At 44.0% G+C, this 21,714-nt stretch overlaps 1 protein-coding gene across 1 annotated transcript in view; it reads right to left on the reverse strand.

Annotated features, from left to right (window-relative positions):
- ZFYVE26 (zinc finger FYVE-type containing 26) overlaps positions 1-21,714 on the reverse strand; it is a 76,132-nt gene that overhangs the window by 19,446 nt on the left and 34,972 nt on the right. The window contains exons 20-32 of the mRNA XM_066608680.1: positions 20,837-21,573; positions 18,290-18,486; positions 17,830-17,934; positions 16,403-16,525; positions 14,348-14,524; positions 11,915-12,161; positions 9,235-9,333; positions 7,201-7,352; positions 4,711-4,847; positions 3,566-3,597; positions 1,351-1,478; positions 954-1,174; positions 714-861 (exon numbers count right to left, since the gene is read on the reverse strand). Coding sequence (XP_066464777.1) covers positions 714-861; positions 954-1,174; positions 1,351-1,478; positions 3,566-3,597; positions 4,711-4,847; positions 7,201-7,352; positions 9,235-9,333; positions 11,915-12,161; positions 14,348-14,524; positions 16,403-16,525; positions 17,830-17,934; positions 18,290-18,486; positions 20,837-21,573 — 2,503 coding nt within the window. The remainder of the gene's footprint in view (positions 1-713; positions 862-953; positions 1,175-1,350; positions 1,479-3,565; positions 3,598-4,710; positions 4,848-7,200; positions 7,353-9,234; positions 9,334-11,914; positions 12,162-14,347; positions 14,525-16,402; positions 16,526-17,829; positions 17,935-18,289; positions 18,487-20,836; positions 21,574-21,714) is intronic.

The following is a 21,714-nucleotide window of genomic DNA, read 5'->3' on the forward strand; positions in this document are numbered from 1 at the left end:
GTCGTCTGAATACACTCTTATGGCTGTCAGAGGATGGCGGCGTAAATTATTTTTTCTACAGATTTATATAGATTTTTTTTTTTTTTTTTTTAAAGTAGCACAGCAGAAAAAAAAATTCATTTTGTTTTTTTTCCATTTCACTTCACTTAGAATTTTTTTGAAGTTTTTCAGTATATTATATACTACATTAAATAGTACCACTGAAAATTACAACTCACTCCTCCGACAGCTACATGTATGGATAAATAATAGTTATGATTTTTTGAAAATGGGGCGGAAAATAAATAATCAAAGCCGAAAATGAAGAAAAGGGCTTAAGGGCTTAAAACAGTTTCCAGCTGCAATCTACTTATGACCTATCTTCAGGATACGTCACCAATAGTAGATCAGTGAGGGTTCGCCACCCGCCGATCAGCTATATGAACTTGTGCACTGAGCCGATTTCTGCAGGAAGCAGACTGCTCCGACCCTCCTGCAATGGCCAGGCTTGGCAAGCAGAGTTCTTCTGAAGATTATTCAGTAACGATTAGTAGTAATTATGGAATGCAAAATGCACGATGTGCGACCTGGTTCTCGAAAAGGCACAGGCACTCATGATCATATCTCAGACCTAAGACTGATCATGGAGAATGCAAGAGAATACCAAAAAGACCTCTACCTCTGTCTTATTGACTACACCAAGACTTTCCATTGTGTACAATGCAATACTGTACCTCTATTGCTAGATTGTAGTATTCTGCTTCCAAGAGTTGATTTCTTAGTCGTATTACAGCGGCTGGTCTAACAATCTCATCCAGAGAAGGGATATCCTGGTAGGATGCTGCAACTAAAATCTTCAGCAAGTCAACCTTACTGCTGTAACTGATAGAAGGGAGAATTCTATTAAACACACAATGCACAAGATCCTGACGATTCTAGTAATGGCCGTCTGCGCTCAGGGATGAACTCCTTACCTGTCGCACAGTGAAAGGTCGTTACTCCTCGCTGCTTTGACAAAAATCATTTTGGCATTGAACAGCAAAGTTTTAATGATATCGAGCAGAAGTCGACTATCCATCTCCGGGTTGGTCAGACCCTTGGACAAGATGCAGCAGCGCTCAATCAGCTGGAAACCACACTGATCACTTTTTGAGTGCAGATTAAGGATTGCAGAGCACAATGATGCACTTGGAGCCTGCAGAGGATGAAGCAGTAATGGAGATTTAGACCCACTGAAGAGTTTAGAAACAACTTGAAGTGGGGAAAATCAATCTACTTCCTGCAGCACAATAGCTAGAAGTGGAGCAACCTCTTTAATCACAGTGTAATTTTGGCATTATTATTTATGTGTTGAATGAAACGCACACATACCTGCTCATAATAAAATTCTTTCCTCTCCACTTCATTTTCAGCTTCATTGAGTGTTAACCACCACTGCACTTCAGCAGCTTTAGAGAGCTGGAGGACTTCTGACAGATCCAAGTTCCCACCTGTTTTTTCTGTGGTAAACAACAAGATTCAGACTTGGCAAAAAGGTAATTGGAAGAAAATCACCAAGACAGATCAATCATTGCTTATACTATCCTATCAATGCTGAAAGAGTTGCCGCCACTAGGTGCATGCTGCCCAAACCACAGGCAGCATGCATCCGGGACAGGTACGTAAATGGCAGGCATGTAGGTCTTATTCTGGAATGTGGTGGTCTATAATAAATATACTTTGAAGAACCACTCTGAGCAGAGCTTGGAGTCATGGGAGTGGATGGCTGGTATGACCTCACCCCTGTGACCCCTGACTCCATTCAGAGTGGTTCCTCAAAGTGTTTGTTCTGAAACACTGCGTTTCAGAATAATATATACATGGCCGCAATGTACGTACCTGTCCCGGATTCATGCTGCCTGTGGTTTGGGAGAATGAACCTAGCGACGGGTTCCTTTGAAATAATTGGAACAACTAAGCCTGTTAAAAGGGGTTGTCCCGCGATAGCAAGTGGGGTTATACACTTCTGTATGGCCATATTAATGCACTTTGTAATATACATCGTGCATTAAATATGTGCCATACAGAAGTTATTCACTTACCTGCTCCGTTGCTGGCGTCCCCGTCTCCATGGTGCCATCTAATTTCAGCGTCTAATCGCCCGATTAGACGCGCTTGCGCAGAAGGCTCTTTTCCCTTCGGCTCGGTCCGGCATGAGCGGCGTTCTGGCTCCGCCCCCTTCTACGCGTCATCGCGTAGCTCCGCCCCTTCACGTGTGCCGATTCCAGCTTCCTGATTGGCTGGAATCGGCACGCGTGAGGGGGCGGAGCTACGCGATGACGCATAGAAGGGGGCGCAGCCAGAACGCCGCTGCTGCCGGACCGAGCCGAAGGGAAAAGACCCTTCTGCGCAAGCGCGTCTAATCGGGCGATTAGACGCTGAAATTAGACGGCACCATGGCGACGGGGACGCCAGCAACGGAGCAGGTAAGTGAATAACTTCTGTATGGCTCATATTTAAAGGGGTTGTCCCGCGGCAGCAAGTGGGTCTATACACTTCTGTATGGCCATATTAATGCACTTTGTAATGTACATTGTGCATTAATTATGAGCCATACAGAAGTTATGAGAAGTTTTTCACTTACCTGCTCCGTTGCTAGCGTCCTCGTTTCCATGGAGCCCGCCTAATTTTCGGGGTCTAATGGCCAAATTAGACGCGCTTGCGCAGTCCGGGTCTTCTTCTTTTCTCAATGGGGCCGCTCGTGCAGCTCCGCCCCGTCACGTGCCGATTCCAGCCAATCAGGAGGCTGGAATCGGCAATGGACCGCACAGAAGCCCTGCGGTCCACCGAGGGAGAAGATCCCGGCGGCCATCTTCAGCATGTAAGTAAGAAGTCACCGGAGCGCGGGGATTCAGGTAAGCGCTCTGCTGTGTTCTTTTTTAACCCCTGCATCGGGGTTGTCTCGCGCCGAACGGGGGGGGGGGGGGGGGGTTTGAAAAAAAAAAAACCCGTTTCGGCGCGGGACAACCCCTTTAATGCACAATGTATATTACAAAGTGCATTAATATGGCCATACAGAAGTGTATAACCCCACTTGCTATCGCGGGACAACCCCTTTAAATGCCACTTAGCAGACCCCCAATGAGCCCCATACACAACATCTCAAAAATAGTCCATTTGCCTGTTCAGAAAAAATCCAAAAGTAGATATATGTCACATTTCTCTGCAGACCAACTAAAAGGCTGATCAATCATTAGTGTGAAGGAGCCCTCAGACAAACGTCCGCTGATTAGAGCCCACTCCTATAGTCATCATGCTGTTTTAACTGATGAGTACAGGTGGCGGACACAATCAACGTTTCTTAAGCTATGTTTCACTGCAGAGGGGCGCTGTGTGTAATAGCAGCCTACGTATTCCTTCAATTGTTTTGGAGCAGTGCATATACAGACCATACACAAATGGTGCTTCCACCAACAAGGATGTGAACATAAGTGAACAGTAATGTGCTTCAATCACTGGAAAATCTACCCCTTAACTGAACGTCTACATAATATTAGCCCATCCAAGCCCTCGCTATCTGATTGTCCTGTGTAGAAAGAAAAGTTACCTTCCAAATGTTCAAAATCCTCTTCTGCTTTGCTAATGATAGAATGAAAGAAAAATCATCAATAATATTTTCAAGTCCAGTGACAAATTTACTAAAGATGACACTATTACTTAAAAAGGGTTTTCCATGGAAAATACTACTGATGACCTACCCTCAGGATAAGTTATCAATAGTTGATAGCCAGTCGCTTGGGACTCTGACCAATCAGCTGAGTGGGCGCATGGTGTCAGCACCGCAAATACACAGAGATCAGAGCGGAAGCCTCCATGTAGTGGCCAGCGCTTGCAACTGCAGGCATAGATCACGTTGATTTCAATGAGCGCCGTGCCTGCATTTACAAGCACCGGCCATTATAGAGAGGTAGTCGTCCAGACTTCCGCTGCTTCTGCTCCGACCTCTCTGTATTTGCAGTGATGGCAGTATGCGTCCCCAAGCGATGGACCCCATCCGATCTATTGATGACCTATCCTGAGGATAGGTCATCCATAGTATTTTCCACTGAAAACCCCTTTAAAAGATATGAAAACCTTTATGCATGAAAAATCCATACACACATCTTGTAAGTCCCTGCAGAAAAAATGATGCATTTAACTTTTGCACTGAGTTTTAAGTTTTATGCATTTGGAAAGCTTCATACTTGGTTTGTAGGTTCTCCCTCATTCAAGTCTACATTTCCAAAAACACATTGATTAAAAGAAAAAAATAGCGCAGCGATATCACGTGAAAAAAAAAAACACGCAAGAAAAACGCAAGTGTGCAAGAGTCCTTAAAAATAAACTTACAGCTCTCCTGATGTATATGTTTTACTAAATACTTATGCTCCCTATAAAACAATGCATCTTTTCTTATAACTTCTTGTGCCACTCCTGTTATTCCTCCTGGAAACATGTGAATGAACTCATTGCTGATTTTTCCCACTCATTGACAAGGGGGAATGTTGAGTATTATAGTATACAGGATACCTTCACTTACAACACAAATGGTAACACTCATTTGTCAATTTATTCATCCATTTCCAGAATGAACACAGAGTAGCGCATGCCTGCTTAGCTGTACTTTGCTTTTTCCAGAGACCATATGATCGGTTTATCGTCTGGATGAAAAAATGTAATTATCTGCTCGGCTTTATTGAACCAAATACTTACTCTGCAAAAAAATAGTTATGACACTGATCACACACACGAGCTGGGTTTTCCCGGCAGCCTTCAACCACCATACTCTTCATGGAGCAGGAGCTGCAGACCAATCTTCCACATCGCCTACAGTGATGTCTCCGGTTGAACTATAAGGGAGACAATACATGATGAGATCCTCTCTCTGCAATACGGTCATAGACTTGCCCAAGAGCTGACTCTTAGCTTTGAGTGGTCGAGTGGTCAAGTCGTCTACTATAGGAATTCGCAAATCATCCTCCAAAAGGAACCCTAAACTGCTTACAGCTGGACCATTATGATGGATTTTATATACACTGAATGACCACTTTATTAAAGACCCCGGTCCTTTCACGATTTGAAGTTCCCCGTATGAAAATTAGACAAGTGACTCCGGAGTGATAAAAATCAAGTGATAAGTTTTCCTTGGATCAGTTTCAATGCGAATCCACATTAGATAAGTAAATCCAGGGTTTGTGAGCTACTTCCAACGAGGCGCGGTCATCATTGCTAGACTGAGGGTCACCATTTTATAGGCAACCTTGTGTAGTTTTCTCATGCCTTGGTATGAAAAGTATACCAAGAATGTTGTGCTGGAGGAAAAACATCTGAAGAGGGATCCTGTGGATATACACAACTCATCCAGGAAAGGAGTCAGAGGAGAAAGTCAAGAATCACCAAAAACCGATTCATGGAAAAACTTGTCACTTGATTTTATGCTAGACTCTGGGGTTAGATGTCTAATTTTTATAAAGGGAAGCTTCAAGCGTTACGGGCCGGTGTTTCCAATAAACTGGCTATTCAGTGCAGATTGCCATAATGGAGAGGATGCACCAAGCAGTTGTACGTTTAGAGCAGTGATGGCGACCTTTTTAGAGTCCTAGTGCCGAAACTGCAACCCAAAACTCACTTCTTTATCTCAAAGTGCCAACACGTCAGGGGGCGGGGCTTATCATGACGTATGATTTTTACCTCAGTCATTATAAAAAGGACAGGCCCTTTCAAAATAGGCAGCGTGCAGATTTTGACTGCTTTTTGGATGCGGAAATGCTGCAGACTTTGCCACAGAAATTTTCGCTAAATACATTCTGCATAATTTCTGCCACGTGTAAACATACCCCAGGGCTAATGACCCCCCCCCCCCCACAGCGGCACCAGCGGTAATCGTGACATCCCACAGGGGCCCCAGCGGTAATCGTGACATCCCACAGGGGCCCCAGCGGTAATCGTGACATCCCACAGGGGCCCCAGCGGTAATCGTGACATCCCACAGGGGCCCCAGCGGTAATCGTGACATCCCACAGGGGCCCCAGCGGTAATCGTGACATCCCACAGGGGCCCCAGCAGTAATCGTGACATCCCACAGGGGCCCCAGCAGTAATCGTGACATCCCACAGGGGCCCCAGCAGTAATCGTGACATCCCACAGGGGCCCCAGCAGTAATCGTGACATCCCACAGGGGCCCCAGCAGTAATCGTGACATCCCACAGGGGCCCCAGCAGTAATCGTGACATCCCACAGGGGCCCCAGCAGTAATCGTGACATCCCACAGGGGCCCCAGCAGTAATCGTGACATCCCACAGTGGCCCCAGCAGTAACCGTGACATCCCACAGTGGCCCCAGTAGTAATAGTGACATACCACAGTGCCCCCCAGTACTAATAGTGGCATCCTCCAGTGGCCCCCGCAAGTCATATTGACATCCCACAGCAGCCTCAGTAGTAATAGTGACATCCCACAGCAGCCCCCAGTAGTAATAGTGACACCCCACAGCGACCCTAGTAGTAATAGTGACATCCTACAGCGGCCCCTCACTAGTAATAGTGCCCAGCTGAGAACCATATACTTACCCCCTCCTCCTCATCAATGTGCCGCTGCTTGGCACTGATCCCAGGTGCACACTGTGACGTCAGTGTGCTGCCGGATGCCTCCTCCCCATGCTCTCATAGAACCTAAGAGGAAACATCGGGGGAGGCGGAGGAGGATCCCGGCTGCACACTAACGTCACAGTGTGCACCGGGATCAGCACCGCTGAATGAATACCGGCAGGGGAGCTGTGGCCCCTGCTAGTATTCACAAATGTTGTGAGCGGCTGACAGCAGCAATGGTGCCAGCAGAATGGGTATGAGTGCCGCCTCTGGCACGCATGCCATAGGTTAGCCACCACTGGTCTAGAGGAACCGGCTCTTCTACTTCTATAACAGTCACATAATACTTCCTTTCCCCTGTAGCATCACAAGCATCTTTCATCTGCTCATCCCAGTAAACAAGATTAACTTCTCAAAATTGAATATTTGGGCTTTGGGTAGTGTTAAAAATAAAAGAAATGGTGAGAGCGAGAAGTGCAGATTTCAGTCATGTGTACAGGTGGCCACATTTTTGTCTACTAACAAAGAAATCATCCAAATGTTAAATGGGTAAAAATATGTGACAATCAACTGCAGCAAACCCGTGAGCATCAGATTAATGGAGTCCCCATGCTTACCATGGTGAACCTTTCGCTCTTACAGACCATGCAGGTGACCTCAGTCTCATCTGGAATCCACTGCGCCTTAGCTGGAGGTTTGTCAGGAGGTACAAACTCTGAAGATGACTTGCTCCTCCTGTGACCCCCTGGAGACAGCAACCGAGAGCGATCTGGACCACGCAGAACAACAGAAGACAGATTAGATACTTGGACTGCGAAATACTTGGCTGTGAATCTTAGGGTACTTTTACATGGAGCGACTATGGCTCTGGTGCTTTCACACAGGGGCGACAATCTACAAGTCGATGGGGGTCTCCAATCACTGTGAACTGGCAGTCACACTTAGATGAATGACTGCCTATTTACATTGAGCAAGAGCCGCTTACTCGGTTCTTTTTCTAGTGCGTCGAAATGAAGCGACTAATAAGCACTTTCTCGCTCAGTGCCCGGTCAGGTCCCGTGTCTACAGATGGCAGCAATTGCTTAAAATTGCTTGTCTGAGCAATTTTTCAGCCAATTGTTGGCCCACGTTAAAGCACCCTTGGGCCTCATGTCCACGGGGAAAATCAGGTCCGCGCGGATTTCTGCTGCGGATGCACTATAATTTGTCTTTTTTTTCTCTTCATGCGGGCGATCAATAGAGATATGATCTCTATGAGCTCCCGCACGCGTGATATGCACCAAAATGGAGCACGTCACGTTTTTTTTCACGTGCGTGAAATCCGCAAATCGCTTAAAACCATCCTCGGCTATTTAATTTTCTGTGTATGGTCAATGCTTTCCTAAGGGGTGCGGATTTACTAAATATAATTTCCCAGTAAACATGAGGCCTTTGGCCTCATTTACACGGGCATAAATACACAGTGAATTACACATGTGTTTTTAACAACCACGATACACGGTGAATAAAATCCAATTATTTCAATGGGTTTGCTCACATCTGCGTATTTTTCACGCAAGTTTTGGTTGTGTTAAGAAAAATACAGCAATTCCTATTTCAGTACATAATACCATTGAAGTGAATGAGCTAGCACACACATGCATGAAACATTTGTGCATATAAAAAAAGAGCCTTTCTGCATATTTTTCTGCGCATGTAAATACGCTGCATAGTTACGTGTGCAAAAAACTGAAATATGCAGGTAATAGGCATTTTTTGGTCTGTGTATGCATCATGTATTCATGGACCAAAAAACACTCATACCCTTGTGAGTGAGCCCTTAGTTTGACTATTGCCTTCAAAGGTGTTGTGCAATTCCGAGTACATGAAGTACCAGTAATTATTAGGAAATTATAGTACCAGTGTTTCTGGCGGAGCAATGCGCCACACAGTTCTGCTACGTGCATGTCACACACACACACCTCTGCTACATGTACATCATATACACCTCTGCTACACACATTTTTCTTCCCATTCAACAGGGATCACAACCAGCCCACAAGAGTTCTGCACACACTAATCACCTCCTGGTCATTTGACCCCGGACTCCTCCCTCACAGGTGATCCATGACGGTGACATCACTGTCTGGCTCTGCAGGTTTTTAATAAAGTGAAGGACCTGTGATGACGTCACCGTCATGTGATCAGGGCCGGAGGACAGAGCCCAGGTGACTGATTACATGACAGTGGCATCTTCACATGTAACGCACACAGTCACTCACTTACAGACAGGTGGTCATTAGTATTCCATAGCAACTGACGCTGCAGGGGTTTGTAGGGTATGTAGTGCACCTGTAATCTGCACAGGAATGAAGGACCTATGATAACGTCACAGTCATGTGATCAGGGGCAGAGCATGTAACTCACTCAGGGACACAGAGCCCAGGTGATTGATCACATCATAGTGACCTCATTACAGGTCCTGTAAGCGCACGTCTGCTGTCAGGCTCTGCATGTTTTAGGACCTTTGATGACATCACCGTCATATGATCAGGAGTGGAACATGTAACTCACTCACTCACTCACTGATGGACAAGTGGTTGTTAGTATTTTGAGAAAAGGAAACAGATAGAGACCTTTCAATTACACCAAAGAAAACCCAAATTCCTTACCTACAAAAGGAGAATTAGTCAGGACTGCGGGGGAGGATGATGCAACTTGTTCTGGGTCTGTTGACTGACTGCTGCTTTCTGGAACTCGACTGCCAGAATCTAGAGAGATGGAATTTTACCCCTTAATGACCAAGGACATACATGTATGTCTTTGGTCGCCGGGGTGGGTATGGAGCCGACTAAGTAGCCAAGCCCGCTCCATACCCGGTGGGTGCCAGCCGTTTGAAACAGCCAACACTGGCCGACAACAGCCCCGATCAGAGTCATTTAACTACTTAGATGCTGCAGTCAATGTTGACCGCAGCATCTGAGCAGTTAGCTCCAAATAGCGTGATTTGCAGGGTGCCGATGGGTTGTCATGGCAGCCTGGAGCCTAATGAAGGCACGTCATGAATACCAGCCTATTATGCTCTACCTATGGCAGAGCTTAATAGGCTCAAAGTACAATATGCTTCAACACAGCAGTATTGTAGTGTATTGCACAAACAATTGCAAATTTAAGTCCTCGACATTTAAAAAATGTATTTAAAAAAAAAATCAATAAAAATCAATAAAAAAATGTAAGCCCTTTTCAATTTTTTGAAAAAAATAAAAAATAAAAAATAGTAGCCACATTTGTAAAAGTTCAAAGTATTAAAATATTGCACTACTTTCCCACAGTGAACAATACTGTCTTCCAGAAAAAAAATTGAATAAAAACGCAATCAAAATGTAGTATATACCCCAAACAAACACCAAGAGAAGCTGCAGGTTTTTTTCTTTAAAAACAAGCTTTCAAGAATGAAAAATAAAGTTAAAGGGGTCAGAATAGAGTGACTGTTTATTTTTTAAAAGTAGCAAATTATTAAAAACAAAAAAAACAAACTTGCGCCACATTTTTACTGACCTGCAGAATAAAGCTAAATGGTCATTTTTGGTGCAAAAAAAACCCCCTCAAACAACTATGGTGATATTGCAGGGTTTTTCTTCCGCATTTCACCACATTAAAAACATTTCTAAAAACATTTTTCCAAAAAAAAAAGTTAAAGCTCTTGGAAGGCAAAGACGAAAAAAAAACACAAAAAAAGAAAAAATGACTGCAAAGAGAAGGGGTTAATGCATCAGATGCACACCATTACGTGGTGAAGAATATAGAAAACTAGCAAAGCAAAAGATTCTTCCTGCAATCTATATTTTACACCAGTCTCTAGAATTCAGAGTCGTCATACAAACAAACCCCGTCGTTCTTCCTTCTGCAATCGAACAGAAGAAAAATAAAAACACGCACAAAAACAGCATGTCGGATCCTTAAAGTGATGGAAACCAGTGGCGCTTGACTGAGCCCACTGACTGTAATGGGTAATGGATTCTGTCCAATTTCTGTTATTTTATCTGAAAAAAAAGTGCAGCATCTTGCACTATTTTTTTACAGCATTTATGATAGAAACCCCCGAATGGAAATCTGAACAGAGCCCAACAAGTGCAGCACCAAATAAGAAGCTATATTCTTCTATACCTTGCCCCTTCTTAACGACTTATCAGTGACCATAGTGTCCGTAAAACATCAAATTTGTGGTCACGGGTAATTGGAGTATTCCCTATCCAAACTTCTAAGTGGTTCATGACAGCGCTGCTTCCTTATCCTGTTGGCACTGATGGCTGTAGTTTGTCAATCCCAAAATGGGTCATGATGGTGCCACTCTAAGGTCATGGATAGTCAAATCGCCAGATGAGGACTAGTGGGGTCTGCAGAATGGTCTTGCTGAGCCTTGGGCAAGTATAGCAATGCTCCTTTGCTCACCTTTGCGCCACTGTTTCCATTATAGATGAAAACAAAGACACAGCGCTGGGTCCATCACACGACGAACACCAACAGCACCTAGTGAAGCCCGCTGAATTATAACATGCTCCATCAAGGTTTTGCCGTGGTGTCCGCCATTGTGACAGAAAGCATAACATTGCATGCAGTGCTATCTTTCCCATCAAACCTGATGGAATCTGTGAACTTATCACAAACACTCATCCCAAGTGTGAACTTTCTTCCTGCGTTGAAGGGATGTGCAGCTTGATTCCTCTGAGACAGTCTTTGGGACAGATTAACAAAAAATAAACGATAGATAAAAATACAGAATGTGATTTTTGAATGATGCCATTGAGTAGTTGTAGTAGCATCTGTCACATCACCTAATAAGTAGGGATGTGCTATCTGGTGACTGGTTCAGTATAAAGGAGGTTGTGCACCTTTGACAGTTGCTCTTTGGAGGATCCCCCAGCCATCAGCTGTATTCTGTGGGGGAATCTGGCAGCAAGTCTTTAATTCCCTGCAGCATCACCACAAGGTAAGAGAAGTGTTACACAGAGCCCAGTTGGATTTTAACATGTCCGATACTTTTGTTCCTTGGAGATAAGCCACCGCCAGAGGAGTCTGGGAGCAGCTTATTCCCCTCTCCCCATTCAGAACCTAATATATGTATGTAAAGCATAGAGTTAGTTAAAGAGTAAAAGGCGCTCTCTGCAAGCACTCCAGCTAATAGATGAAAGTTCTAAAGAAGGGAATTCCTTAAAAGGATGTTAGAAAATGGGCGAGAAACTTTATTCATCTCCTGCAGGCCCAGCTATATTATCGGAATGCTTAAGCGCCCGTTTAAGGAGTTTCCCATTCCCTCCCATCCCTGCTTGTGTTATGGAAGCAAGAACGCACCTTGTTTTTCCTCTCTGAAGGAGAATGGGATGTCCAAGGCTTTGCCAGCGTAGGTGCACAGCAACGAGTCCACGTCTTCTATAGAAAAGGTGAAATCTGATTGATTGAGAAGCTGCTGCAATGTCTGGACTGCGACAGAGACCCACTCCATCTTCATGTTCATCAGCAGCTGCTCCAGCATCAGCAGTGGGCTTGAGATAAGATGCTCGTAGTCACAGTGAGCACATTCTGGAAGGGCCAGTAAGACCTGATGAAAGAGTCAATGAAACAAGTTATAGACTTTAGAGCGACCCTCCCATTCTGGGACAACATTCTGTCCTGGGGCAGGAGCAGCAGGGGGTATATTACCTGCTGCTGTTCTTCAATCCACAGGCTTCAAACTCAGCTTTAAGCCAACTAGGATGGTTACTGCAATTTTCTAACTAATGCACACTGTGCACTGCTCTCTGATTGGTCAGTGCTGAACACATGAGCAGCTCTGGCCAATCAAAGTATAGTACATTGGTAGTCCAAACACCATCAATGCAGTGAAGGGATTAAGTAGTCTGAAAATTGTGTCGGCCATCTTGGATGACTGAAAATTTGCAGAAGAAATGCAGGCGAAATAGCCCCTTCCCCATATGGTTCCAGGATAGAATTTTGCCTTGAAACTGGAGGATTGCTTTAAGAAATCGTTTCATGTGAAATCAAGTCCCAACTCCTATAGGTCCCCATTCTAGATCCTATTCAACTCCTGTACTTTATATGGCATCAACATACTGTTTAGAATAGCAGCATTTTGCAATGAGCACTTAAGGATTAATTGAGCCCTGTTTGGTGATCTCTGGGACCTTCATATTGACAGAATTGGGGTCTCAACGCCAGTGTGGCACTGTAGAAAGGATAGAGACTTGAATGCTTGAACGCAGCTACTTTTACTGTGATGTATGGCCGATTTTCCTCGCCTTTGACATCCTGGTATAGCGTATGTGACTGCAGCACACTGATACTCTACCCTTTAGTACCAAAAAGGGAGCACTTACAGGCAGTAATGCACGCTGTGGGGATGAGGACCCATCATCCAATGTCCAACAGTAAGAATCAATTATAGCAGCATCAAGGGTACAGAACTTCCCAGGCAACGTAATATTCTCCCACAGTTACTATTTATTGCCACAACATTGCATATAAAAGCGACGTTTCAACTGAACGCAGTCAGTCTTTATCAAGCTTGATAAAGACTGACTGCGTTCAGTTGAAACGTCGCTTTTATATGCAATGTTGTGGCAATAAATAGTAACCGTGGGAGAATATTACGTTGCCTGGGAAGTTCTGTACCCTTTATGCTGCTATATCATTGATTCTTTGTTGACATCCTGAGCGTCAAGATGCCATATAGTCAAAAGGTTTCAAATCATTTAGCTCTATTTTTTTGAAAAATGAATATATAATAACTGGACAACTCCTTAACGACACAAGACGTACAAGTGCATCCCCGTCCTGTGCATCCCCGCCCCATACAATGCAGATGCCAGCTGGTTCTCACATTAATGCCGATTGTGGCTGTTCGCCCAATAAATCCACCTGTCAGTTCTGAGAGAGGCATATAAATCCCAGACTGGTGTTGCGGGGTCCCCAATGCCCCCCCCCCCCCCTCTTCGATTAGATTGCGAGGTGCTGTTCAGTTGCCAGTCTTTTGAACGCCCCCAGCGCTACCATAGCACATTGCCTATCAGAACGTGGTACAATGTAATATGTACAATAATCAAATGATCGCATGTTCAAGGACTCAAAAAAAAAAAAGTTTACATTTTAAAAAAGTGGATTAGAGAAAAAAAAAATTTTTTAAAAACGGTAGTAAGAAGTTATTCTTAAAAAAAAAAAAGCCAAAACTAATATTTGGCATCACTGCGTGCGTAAAACTCAGACAGCCGTTTTGGGGATTTTGCCCCTCATCAGTGTGCAGTAGAATCTTGGCCTGGCTATGTTCCATCTTCCTTATTTGCATATTACCCAGGGGAGCATGGATGGCCTTATAAGTCTCCTCACTCACTCTCTCGGTGCTTTCCCTAAGACGACATAATACCCCTCCCAACAGACATTTATCAATAAATGCCTGATTACTGAGGGTCCAACTGCTGGGACTCCAGACTATCCCAAGACCTACTCACTTAAACACCCCATGTGAAAGGAGTGGCAGTTGAGCATGGGTGCAAGGAAAAAAAATGGAGATCTATGCAATCAGCCTTCCCCCTCCCCCATCAAACAGACATTTGTTCTTCCTTCTGCACACAGGGGATAGAGCTTCTAACAGAAAGACGCCTTTTAAGAAATTTTGAGCTCTGTATCAGAAAAGCACAGACCCGGCCGCTATCAAGATATTGCAAGAAACTAATCGGCACAGAAAGTTAGACCTTAGTGCTAAGGTAGCTGTAGTGAATCTTCACCACTTACCTGTGATCCCAAGTATATATTCCTTATTTCATTGCAACGTATCTCCTGAAGACTATTTGAAAAATGTGCCAGTAAGTACTCAGACAAGAAATGACTGGAGAATATGCCAGGATTTTGGAGGAGTGCTTGCTCCGTGACTGCGGACCGTACATCCTGATGCTCAATTCTCTTCAGCAGCTATTGAAAAGAAGAAGAAAGCACAAGAAATAAAACCCCTTTTTACCAAATTACATCATGAAAGGATTCCTTGAGCTCTAGAAGTACAAAACATGTAAAGGAATAGTCCAAACCAATGAGGAAATTCAAAAGAAAAAATATATATAATGATTGACAAGAAAGCAGGAAGGGATCCATATGCTCCTGCTACCAATCCAACAGGATTATTAACCCCTTTCGTGTCCACAATCTTGCCCATTTAACTTGGCAGTATGATAGCAAATTACTTTTAATAGAACACTGCAATCCTCTGGACGGGGCTGTCGTTGCGATACGCTTATCTTACTAATGTAACCGAGCAGTGAAATAATTATTTGTGACTAAAATGGCAAAAATTGTGCCAATGTTGAAGGGGTTTTCCGACATACTTTGGTGGCAGTGGAAAAAAATAAAAATGACTCCCTTTCCTGTCACTATGCTGGTTCTCCAGTAACTCTGTTTACTTTGCCTGCAGTAGTCACGTGGTTGTTTTACCAGGTGACTGCTGCAGCCAATACACAGCCCAATAATGGACATAATCAGCCACATCCTGTAAATCTGAGATTAAAAGCCCATGTGGCAGGTTTACGGGACATCACCAGGCCTTCTGGCCCGGTCACATCACCTGTCAGATGCTGTGAAGCACAAGTATTGATTGGGGCTCCAGCACCATGGAAGAGTACATTACCCGAGTGTAGTTTGGGATGGGGGGGCCAACCCCTTTAAATGCAAAAGTTACTAAAAATTGAAAAATAAAAATAACCCAGACAACCCCTTTAAATGCAAAAGTTACTAAAATTAAACGCTAAAGTAATCACTTTTCTAATTCTTATTAAAAAAAATCATAAACTAATCATAAATCATAAAAAACGCCTCCACTTCCAGCGTGGGCAAACCTTTTGCATGCATTCACACACAACCTATCAAAATGCCACTGGCCGCAGGCTAAGGGATGACTTGCTGATCGGTGGGATCCAAATGCTGAGTCCATCACTAATCCTGAGATTTCAGTCCTGGTGCGTCTAGAAGTTCTGACAGCGGAAGCCACGCATGTGCAGCTTCGCTCCATTTGCTAAAATGTAACAACCAGAGAGACAAGTTCAAGAACTGGGACTCTTCAGAGGTCCCAATAAAGTGAATGGAGCAGAAGCACACACGCGTGGCCTCTGCAGCCAGAACTTCCCGACAGCGCGAGGCTGAAATCTCAGGATCAGTTGGGGTCCCAATAGTTGGATCCCACCGATCAGTATGTTATTCCCTATCCACAGCACAGGCAGGGGCTAACTTGGTGTCGTGGTAGTCTAGTTTTTGTTAGAAGGTTATGTGCTGTATGAGCAAATTGGACGGATCACCTCAAAAATTGCATTACCTGCGAGTATAAACAAAGTATGGTAAATTGGGATACAGTAAGGTAGCATTCATATGTTGTGATCATATTGCATTTTTTTTGCCCCGATTTTCTTAAAATTGCAATAAAGGTGCAAAAAAGAAGTGTTTTTGCTGAAGTTTCATAGTAAGACTGCATTAAGACAGCTGCATTTGATCACATACTACGGTTGACAGCTATAGTAGCGATTTATTGGCTGTTGCTTCAATGACAGATCACTTGCATACCTGTAGAGATCTCTCAGTGTCTTTGTCCTCCAGAAGATGTAAGGTAGCATTCATATGTTGTGATCATATTGCATTTTTTTTGCCCCGATTTTCTTAAAATTGCAATAAAGGTGCAAAAAAGAAGTGTTTTTGCTGAAGTTTCATAGTAAGACTGCATTAAGACAGCTGCATTTGATCACATACTACGGTTGACAGCTATAGTAGCGATTTATTGGCTGTTGCTTCAATGACAGATCACTTGCATACCTGTAGAGATCTCTCAGTGTCTTTGTCCTCCAGAAGATGTAGCAGATGCTCACGGTACAGGCTTATTAGAAGATCCATAGGTATTGGGTAAAAGAGTCCCCAGTCCTCACACAGAAAGTAATCCTATGTAAAGACAAGAGATTACATGAGGAACACACAGATTACATTTGGTTGTCCTTTACGCACAATATAAAAAAGGGGCTCAAATGCCAACAGTGATTTCTCCAATACACTTTGTATTCGCAAGGATTGACTAGAAATTATAGGAGTTTCCAACCTTCAGAAATGGGTGCTCCAAGGTAGGTAACCGCATAAAAAATTCCTTACCCCTTTCACCTTGCTTCCTCTCCAGTGCTGCTGACAAGGTCCCCTCCACTCCCCATGGATACAGGAAGCGATGACGTCACATTCAAATCGATCATGCCGCTAAAGCGGTCACATGCTGTTCATGCACACATGGCAGCCGAGTCCCACAATCAGCTGGTGTTATGTGGGCAATGAACATGAGGGCTTCACTTCCTTTATCAATGGGGATCAAAGAGGAGGGGACCAGATCACCAGCAACGGACTAGAAGCACAGCAAAATGGTGAGGAATGATTATTTAAGGACCAGGGTGTTTTGGTCCAAAAAGGATCAGACACTTTTTAGGTATTTTACCCATGTGGTGGTCTTACTGCTCTATTTTCTTTTTATTTAGTTATTTTTAAAATTAGTATATTTACATTAAAATAAAATACATGAATGTAATTTTTCTTTACTTATTTTTGAAACTATTCTCTTTACCATATATGTCCCTCATCAGATCATTCAGGGGTTCATCCACATCCATAGGAGCCCCAGTTACGAGGGAAAACACCCCCTGTAGTAACATCAGTCACTGGCAGAGCGGATCTGGGTCTGCTAGGACCCTGCAGCTCTGCTGTGATAGAGGGCACCCGCATAGCGCATCTAAGACTTCTGCTTTCTCTTTAGTACAGAGCACTAATTGAGTGCTATATAGCCTGTAAAGAAGGCAGAAGCGGTTAAAAAAAAAAAAACTCCTCCTCTGGGTCCTCGGCTGTGTCTGACAGCCAAGGACCTGACCTGCTCCTGCTTGATTGCAAAAGCTTTAACCCTGCACCATACATCTGCTAACGGGATGGATTAAAGCCCAGGTACCAAGCGCTGTATATTTACTGTGCTTGGCAATTAAGGGCTTAATTCTTTTGCGTCATTACCCTGGGGCAAATTATTTTATGCAGAACTGTTAGACTGTTCACATCTAAGTTATAACAGAATCAGACTGGGTGAAATCAGTCGCATGGCAGACCTAATATGTTATCATGTCTAATACTGGGGAGACGCATATAGGTTTAGATGCCTAGATATGCGTCTCACACACTAATACTACAGTATGTGTGAAGAAAACAATATTTTAGCACTTTACCTTTGCTTCTAAGATAATTGTGATTACCGACTGAGGATCTTTGGTACAATCTTCCTTTAAATCTTGCCAACTTGCCCAGGCTACATCTTCACGCAGGCTTAAAATCTAAAAAGAAGCCAGTGGGAAACTTAGTCCTGATTTGCTTCAATGCAAAAACAAAAAACAAAAAATAAATACTACAAAGCACTTCCCACTTTCCACATAAGGATCCTACAGTGCAGGTAAGGCCCATTTACACACGGCGATTATCGCTCAAAATCCGTTCAAACAAGAGAAAGTGAGCGATAACTGTTATATGTAAACGCACGGCCATCACGCACTATTCGTTCACTTGTCGCTCATCATGTAAAAGGGCCTTAAGTCCACAGTTGTAAAGTTGTGTGATAGTATTCAATTAAAAGGAAGAGAAGAAGCTAATGAAGTGCAAGCACTATATAAAACACAATACATTTTTCAGTACCTTCCTATAGACTTCCATTTCTTTCTTCTTGGTCTGTAATTCCAGTTTCAGGCCATCCTCAATATCTGGCTCACATACACAGTAAGACAAGATCTCCCTGCAGGCATCCAAAGGCCATTTGTCCAAAAAACGAAGGGCCAATTTGCTTCTCAAAGTGGCGTCCTGGACAGCGAAAAGGTATCTCCAGCCTTCTGGTTCTAGACATCAATCACAATGAAGGTGTATACATTTAACAATTAACATTTTTTACCAAATGTAGGTTTTACATAATTTTTTTAGAAAATATAGTTTTTTCATTAAAATTGTGTCCTAGGACTAGAGGAGGTGTATATTACTTGCTGTTGGTCTTCCATGCCTACGTCCCATGGATTAGCTCGTTCTGGGACCGGTTTTCGCTCATCTAATATGGCCAATCTTCTAACTACACAATGCACACTGTGCATCAGCAGTCTGAGGAGCTCTGCACGGCTCTCTGATGAGTGCTGGCCAATCAGAGAGTATGCGTAGCGAATCGGTAGTCTTATACACTAGTGAGGCACAGTATGGGTTAGACAGATAGTCAGAAGATTATGGTGGCCATCTTGGACGAATGAAAATGGGGACCAGACTGACAGCTCTAATATAACAACCCTCTCCGGTCCCTGGATAGAATTTGGACCCAGGACCAGAGGGTCGCTTTAGAGAGGTTAAAGGAGATGTCCCGAGGCAGCAAGTGGGTCTATACACTTCTGCATGGCCATAATAATGCACTTTGTAATGTACATTGTGCATTAATTATGAGCCATACAGAAGTTATAAAAAGTTTTATACTTACCTGCTCCGTTGCTAGCGTCCTCGTCTCCATGGAGCCGACTAATTTTTGGCCTCCGATGGCCAAATTAGCCGCGCTTGCGCAGTCCGGGTCTTCAGCAGTCTTCTATGGAGCCGCTCGTGCCAGAGAGCGGCTCCGTGTAGCTCCGCCCCGTCACGTGCCGATTCCAGCCAATCAGGAGGCTGGAATCGGCAGTGGACCGCACAGAAGAGCTGCGGTCCACGAAGGTAGAAGATCCCGGCGGCCATCTTCAGCAGGTGAGTATGAAGACGCCGGACCGCCGGGATTCAGGTAAGCGCTGTGCGGGTGGTTTTTTTAACCCCTGCATCGGGGTTGTCTCGCGCCGAACGGGGGGGGGGGTTAAAAAAAAAAAAACCCGTTTCGGCGCGGGACATCTCCTTTAATGTGTTTTGGAGGGAAAAAAAAAAAGGAAATGTGATAAAAAATAGAAGAACCACTGTCTGTCCTCCATGGTATACTAATGAGTATGGATGCAGCACACAGATATATTCCACCTTCTACTCACAAGGGAGCACTTATGGGCATTGATGCACGCTTTCCGGATGAGGACCCGTCATCCCATATCCAAATAACATCAATCAATATTGAAGCAGAATCCAGGGTACGCGACTTCACAAACATTGTGATATCATAAAAGTTCCTTTTTATTGCCTCAACCTTGCATATAAAACAGCGACGTTTCGACTGAACGCAATCAGTCTTTATCAAGCCAAAGACTTGATAAAGGCTGACTGCGTTCAGTCGAAACGTCGCTGTTTTATATGCAAGGTTGAGGCAATAAAAAAGAACTTTTATGAGAATATCACGCTGTTTGTGAAGTCACGTACCCTGGATGCTGCTTCAATATTGATTGATGTCCTCCACCCCAGTAATTCAGCACTGGAATGAGGTCCCCTGCCAGTGTGTTTACAAGCAGCCAGCACTGACATGTTATACTGCTGGTGACATATGCAGCGAGTCAGTCAGTGGCTACAGGAGTCATGTGCCATATTCCCGACATCATGGCTCCCATTGCTGTGTGATGATGCCAATAGTAGGGAAAGGTAACTTATGGTGGTTACACACTGCCTGGGCTGTAAAGACAAGAAAGGAAAAAAAAAAAAAAAGAACACAGAGGACGAGAGGTATGGCAGCAGCGGGGCAGGAACAGGTGAGTACTGTTTCGCTTAGTTGCTTTATCACATTTTCAGTTTTTTTTCCAAACCTGGATAACCTCTTTAAAAGGTATACAATTTCTATACATTTTTTCTAATCACACAGTCACAGGGTCTTGTGCTGGTAGCTCACAGAAGAGTTAGGCCTTCTCTGCACTTCTCTGAAACCGAAGGTCTGCCTCCTATGGACAATAACCTAAAATGATCTTAGCTTAGTGGCTGCAGGAAGGGTAAAGCTGTTTTTTTTTTGCCTAGTGACCGCCTCCTAGTGGCAGCAGCCATACCGAAGCTCTTCATGGACGAATCACTCGGACAAAAAAATCTGTCCTTGTCAAGTGATGATCATAGAACAATCTAGTAATAAGCAGTGGCCATCACAAGGCCAGGATAGATTTTCACCCCCTTGCAGTACACAATGAAAGTTCCTATTAAATGACAGTAAGCAGAGCGTTGATATCTGAGAGAAATTGATACAGTAAGTATAGCGGAAAATTGTATATGCTTTCAATGCATGAATACCGTTTCTTTGTTGAAACCAGAATACCCCTTTAGCGAGTTTACCTTCAGCAGAAGCACAGCACAAAAGAGCGTCTCTGACTTGTTGAAGATCAAAGTCCCCGACGTAGAGATTCAAAAGCTGCAGGGCGCTTGTCCAGTTCTTCTTTGAGAGTGCATCTTGGAAAGCTTCAGATAATACAGCAGATGCTGATGATGCATGGAGCCCTAGGAGTACTGAGGCAGTGCAAGGCTTTCCACAGAGAGAACTACTCAAACCACAAGGCTCCTGAGAACCGTCTCGGAAAGGTGCAGACATTACAGTAATAAACTGCCTTAATACAGGAAACGCTGACAGCAACACGTCACACTCCTTAGAGATGTTCTCCATGTCCAGCGGACTTTCTTTTCTGCTGCCTCGTAACTCCATCCAGGACAGACCAGACTTGGCCGGCTTTAGGCTCTTAGAGGCACTCAAGCACGCAACAGCTGCGGTTAATGTAGATTTAGACTTTAAAAAGTTTAAGGCCGATTGTGTGAGCGAGTACTGGTTGGAATCAGGAGATGGCGGTTTACTCACGGGACTCTCCTCCGTATCCTGGGGACATATGGGCAGCACTAGGTCTGTGTTAGGAAGAAAAGCATCGACGCATTGCTGTGTCGACTGCATGAGGCTCTGTAGCAGATACTGTGCTTGATTCACCTTCCTCACATTGCAGAAGGACAAACTCTCACAGCAGTAATCTGCAATCACCTGCTCCACATCCAGGCCAAGATTGTTTTTCTTCAACAACGAGGACAACCTTAAGAGATAAAAAGAATAGTAAATTATATAAAATCACCAAAAATCCTCTAAAAACATTCCTCAAAAACGTATATCAGTTATATCTTCTTATGCAATTAAGGATCTGTACGATGTTCTTTCAAGGCAGAAAAGCTGAGAG

This window comes from Eleutherodactylus coqui, chromosome 6, assembly GCF_035609145.1.
Source record: "Eleutherodactylus coqui strain aEleCoq1 chromosome 6, aEleCoq1.hap1, whole genome shotgun sequence".
In the NCBI taxonomy this organism is placed as follows: Eukaryota; Metazoa; Chordata; class Amphibia; order Anura; family Eleutherodactylidae; genus Eleutherodactylus; species Eleutherodactylus coqui.